The 5,405-nt window shown below is 52.5% G+C and overlaps 1 protein-coding gene across 1 annotated transcript; it reads right to left on the bottom strand.

The window, feature by feature from the left end:
- Positions 1-2,234: 2,234 nt before the first annotated feature.
- On the bottom strand, positions 2,235-5,102 carry LOC106819762 (inositol-3-phosphate synthase 1-like). Its single transcript, XM_014824353.1, is given in 11 exon segments — positions 2,235-2,333; positions 2,335-2,361; positions 2,363-2,515; positions 2,518-2,568; positions 2,675-2,728; positions 2,730-2,810; positions 2,812-2,883; positions 2,885-2,906; positions 2,908-2,993; positions 4,424-4,624; positions 4,905-5,102. Coding segments are annotated over 11 exon segments (1,014 nt in total). The 5' UTR covers positions 5,073-5,102.
- Between the last annotated feature and the right edge of the window lie 303 nt (positions 5,103-5,405).

Below are 5,405 nucleotides of genomic sequence, written 5' to 3' on the forward strand. Positions count from 1 at the left end.
CATGTATATAGTGTACACATAGTGTAATATATGTTTGAGATAAAGACACGAAATGACACCTATAGTGCTGGTGCAGTGACACAACAATCTTGCCACAAAATCTGTTGCCATTACTGCCGATTACTCTATGCCTTCACTTACTAGTTGCCAGTATTTGAAGAGCTAATTTCCAAAAGGTGTTAACTCACTTTTGGTCAAAAATGAGTTAGTACCATCTAGTACACTATACACGTCTATCTACATCGTGTGTGATATTCATTTGCATCAAAAGATGGTATATTCCTTCACGAACAGCCTCCAAACATTGAGTTTGGGTCCCAAAAGCTGTTAAATCCATTAATTAGAAGATATCATCACATTTTTATTTTGGTAATGTTTTCTTTGCCTGAAACACAGTTTTTCCACTCTAATATTTCAATGAATGATACTTAGCATGAAAACACACCTGAATGAAATATAATGTACATGATTGATTTTTAATTTTAGATCACTAGATTTCATTGAGGTGTGTTTTCATTTGAAGTACCATTCACTTCAAAAATTAGAGTGAAAAAACTGTGTTCCATGCATATCATGAGATCATTACTAAAATGAAAATGTGACGATATCTTCTAAATTACAAAAGTGGACTTTTGGAAATCAGCTCTTCAATTATCTCTCCAGTGTGTTCAGTCACTGCTATTTTCTTGTGACGTCGATATTAGTTGCCAGGCACTATTCACTAATCTGTGTCTACATCAAACAGTTGCCAGTTACTGCCTTCTACTGTGTGTCTACATCAAACAGTTGCCAATAACTGCCACCTACTGTGTGTCTACATCAAACAGTTGCCAATAACTGCCACCTACTGTGTGTCTACATCAAACAGTTGCCAATAACTGCCCTCTGCTCTGTGCCTGCATAAAACAGTTGCCAGTTACTGGTCCTTAATGTGTGCCTACATTAGACAATTGCCAGTTATTGCCCTCTACTCTGTGCCTGCATTAGGCAGTTGCCAGTTACTGGTCCCTAATGTGTGCCTACATCAGACAATTGCCAGTTATTGCCCTCTTCTCGGTGTCTACATTAGACAGTTGGCAGTTACTGGTCCCTAATGTGTGCCTACATCAGACAATTGGACAAAGTTTGCCAGTTAGTTGCCTCTTTACTCGTGTCTACATTTAGAGCAGTTGCAAGTTACTGGTTACTCTTAATGTTGTGCCGACATGCGAGAGCGAGAGGTGGCCGAGTTGATTCCGGGCGGCGTCTCTCGGTGCGGGCGAGTTGAGACAGTGTGGGCAACACTGTGCCCCAAAGGTAATGGTGTGCCACATCCGACAATTGCTCATTGATTGCCCTCTTCTCGGTGTCTACATTAGATAGTTGTCAGTTACTGGTCCCCACTCTCCGCCGTCATCCACTAGTTGCCAAACCATTGATCGGTGAAGCCGTTCTCCAGGTAGCTCGTCTCCGCGCCAGCATCCTCCATCCTCTTCCTCAGCATCGCTCCTATCCTCTTCCATCAGTCAAGGCCTCGCAGTCGCTCTCCGCAGGATCCTCCATCCTCGTTCTACAGCAGCCCGCCGTGTGGGTCGCGACGGCCGTGTCCAGCCTCAGACCTTGCACCTCGCCTTCTCCTTCAGCTTCAGACACCGCAGCTCCTCCTCCCGCCTCCTCCTCCCCTCCTGCTGTCTCCTCCTCCCTCCTCCTTCTGCGTCCTCCTCCTATCCTCTTCCTGCAGCTTCACACGCTCCTCCTCCCCCTGCCGCTCCGCTTCTGCCTTCGTCTCAGGTTTTTGTGGCACCGCGCTCCCTCCTCCCCTCCTCCTTGCTCCGTCCTTCCTCCTCCTCGCTCCTCGCTCCCCTCTTGCCTTCCTGGTCTTGCAGTGTTTTGCAGCCTGCATTCCCCCCTCGCTCGCGGCCCTGCCGTAGTCCTCCATCCTGTCTCCTTCTCCTCCTTCCCTACTTCCTCCTGTGCCTATGCCTTTCTTGCAACAACAGCTTTCACCGCTCCTCCTCCTCGCGTCCTCCTCACTCGCTCCTCCCCCTCTGCCTCCTCCTCCTTTCTTCTGCAGCCGTCTCGGCACCGCTCCTCCCTCCTCCTCCCTCCTCCTCCTTCCTCTCTCCTCGGCTCCCCCTACTCCTCCGCCTACTACCCCTCCTCCTCCTTCCCCTGCGTCTTCCTCCTCCTCGTCTTCTCTCCTTTGTCCGCTCTTCTCCCGTGACGCGGGCGCCGAAACTTGTGCTGCGGAGACCTCATGTGTTAACGGGAGGCAGGCCGGCGCAGCGCGCAGCATAGCGTTTTCTCGAGTGGCACGCTCGCTGTGCGAACAGAGCGTTAACTACGGCGCTTGCTCGGCGGTGGCACGAGCGGCGCCTGTACAGAGGTAGGCCAGCACGCTGGACAGGCACTGGAGGGTGGGATGCCGTGCGGTAGGTGGCGCCGCGTCGACGCTAACAGCGCAAACCGGCGCGCGCACAGCTCTGGCGAGGGATGATGAGAGGTCGACTACGTGAGGAGCGGGCAAGCAGCGAGTCCCTCGCACGTGTTGTGCAGGAAACGAAGGCGTGTGCGGCCGCCCATCGCGATCTCCAGATCGTGTTACTCATGCCAGTGGGAGGGCGCAGCGCTTGCTGTCGCGACGCTCGTCTTAGGCGTAGCGGATGACGATGCAGTGATGCCGTGCGCTCGGTGCCGCTGGCGTCGCGTACAGGATCCGGTTTGACGCGACGACGTCATCGATGACGCCGGCTCTTCGTCACCTCCTCGAGCGACAACTGTCGCGGCTCGGACAGGTTGAGGCCGTCGTTGTTCCGGTGAAGGGGTGGGTAGGCTGACGATCGAGACGGCTTGATGCCGGCGGGACACGAGGAAGTCTGCGAGCACGGACTTGACGCGGGTCTGACGCCGACTTGAAGTCGTCGCCGCAGATGGTGCGACTGGGCGGGCGGCGATGCCAGCTCGATGACTCCTGGTACGAAGGTGTTCTGCGGCGCGCCGTTAATGTAGCAGCACTGACCGGGAGACAAACAGAGAGAGGAGAGAGATTATGTTTAGAATGTAGAGGGAGGAGGGGAGAACAGATAATGTAGGGGCAGCAACTGACGGAGAGAGAGGAGAGTAGAGAAGAGAGAGAGAGAAAAGATAGAGAGGAGAGAGAGAGAGAGATTAGAGAGAAGAGAGAGAGAGAGGAGAGGAGAGAGAGAGAGAGAGAGAGAGAGAGTTAGAGAGAGATGAGAGAGGGAGAGAGAGAGCAGAGAGAGAGAGAGAGAGGGAGAGAGGAGAGCAGGCGATGAGAAAGCTCGATGCAGAGATGAGAGAGAGAGAGCAGGAGCGAGGAAAAGAGAATGTAGATGTCAGAGAACGATTAGGGTTGCCTTAAGGGTCGCGTCGCAGCACCAACAACAACAACAACAGCAATAGCAGCAGTAGGCAGGGCAGGTATATGAGATAACAGCAGCAGCAACAACAACAACCAACAACTAACAACAACGAGACATCAATAGCAGCTGGCGGCCAGTTAAGCAACAGTAAAGCAACGAACAACAGCAACAACATGCCAATAGCACAGTAACAGCACAACAATAGGTCAGGCAGTAGGCACAGCGAAGACCGCAAGAGACACAAACACAGACAACAACAACAGCATATAGCACCAGTAGGCAGTAGCAGCAGCGAACAACCAAACAGCAATACCAGCATGTAGCGGCAGCAACAACAACACTAAAGCGAGCATGAGCAGTAGCAGCAGCAACAACTAACAGCAGACAACCAAGCAGCAGTAGCAGCAGTACAGCAGCAAACAACAGACAGCCGGACACAACAACAACGCAATAGCAGCATCTAAAAATGTACAGCACAACATAAACGAGCAATAAGCAACAGCAGTGACAGTCAGTAAGAACAATCAACAAACGCAGCGGCGGGTATCCATACAGAACGTACAACACAACAAGCAATACACACAGGGGCACACACACAACACTAGCACACGATACGCACACACACACACACAACACCAGCCATCGCACACACAACACACACGCGCTCACGACCATACACACACACACACACACACACACACACACACACATTACCGCACACACACACCACGAGCAGACACACACACACACACACACACACATACACGCATAACACACCGCACACACGCACACACACCTCACACACACCATTCACACACAACCCACACCCACACACAGCACCAATCCACCCCCCGCGCACGACGCCGCCACCCGCCAAGCACAACATCACCAACAGCAGACACACACATGTTACACACACACACACACACAGTTCAATGCACACACAGTATCACATCACATGGTGACGGTCACACACCGCCATCCACGCCCTCCGACAAACGCCCCACCAGCCAACACCGCCCCACCCTCCGCACACACACGCGATTGGGGAATGAACTCACGTCTTCCAAGATACTGGCGACTGCGAACAGCGTTGACGGTGATACCTCCGCCGCGTCGGCTGCTATCGACCGCAGCAGCTCGTCGGCCGTGTCGTTGAGACCCGGCGTGACGTCACAGAAGCGCTCCGTGTTGGCCGTCCACAGCACGATGACCTTGTCCAGCCGCTGCTGCTGCTTGAAGTCCCGGATGTCCGCCCTCACCTGCGCACGCGACGACGACGATGACGACGACGATTGGATTAAAAGGGCCGATGAAATTCAATTGTTGAGTTGCAAAAAAGTCTGTTGGTTGCCATGGCGACCACGAACAGATGCACATGAAAAGATGCGCATGCCTCTACCCAGCATAAAAAATTTACATTGTTCTTAGTGACATCTACTGGTTCAAAATGCAAGGATTTTCACGGTGGGCCATGTTACCACCACCTCCTGATAACGTCGGGAGTTGGGGGTTAACTAGGTGTCACGTGATGTCACGTGCCTGCTCCATCACTTCCTGTTTGGTTCCGGTCAGCACATTGTCTGCCCGCTCCGCCTGATTGGCTGCGATGAAATCCGGGATGTAGATGGACGCCCGCGGTTTCAGATTCTCCATGTGCGGACGCAGCTGTTGCTGCAGGTTCCAGTCTAGGACGCCGGCTCGCTCCATTGCTGCGGCCAGGTTGACAGAGGAGATGTCCCAGCCTGGGGTGAAAGTAAAAACACAAGTTACATGACGTCGACTATGCTGCAAGGGTACCAGTTACTTTGCATAGCCGGGGAATCTGGGCCACACAATCCGTGTGTGTCTGGGCGTCAGTTGGACATTTGAGACCCTACGTGGTAAATACGCAATACATTCCAGTTAGGGGGCTGGCCCTGCAGCTGGTGCTCCACGGACATGACACGGCATGACATGACACATGACACATAACATGACACATGACATAACACATACCATGACACATAACATGACACATAACATGACACATAACATGACACA

Source organism: Priapulus caudatus, unplaced genomic scaffold (genome assembly GCF_000485595.1).
Source record: "Priapulus caudatus unplaced genomic scaffold, Priapulus_caudatus-5.0.1 Scaffold4372, whole genome shotgun sequence".
In the NCBI taxonomy this organism is placed as follows: Eukaryota; Metazoa; Priapulida; class Priapulimorpha; order Priapulimorphida; family Priapulidae; genus Priapulus; species Priapulus caudatus.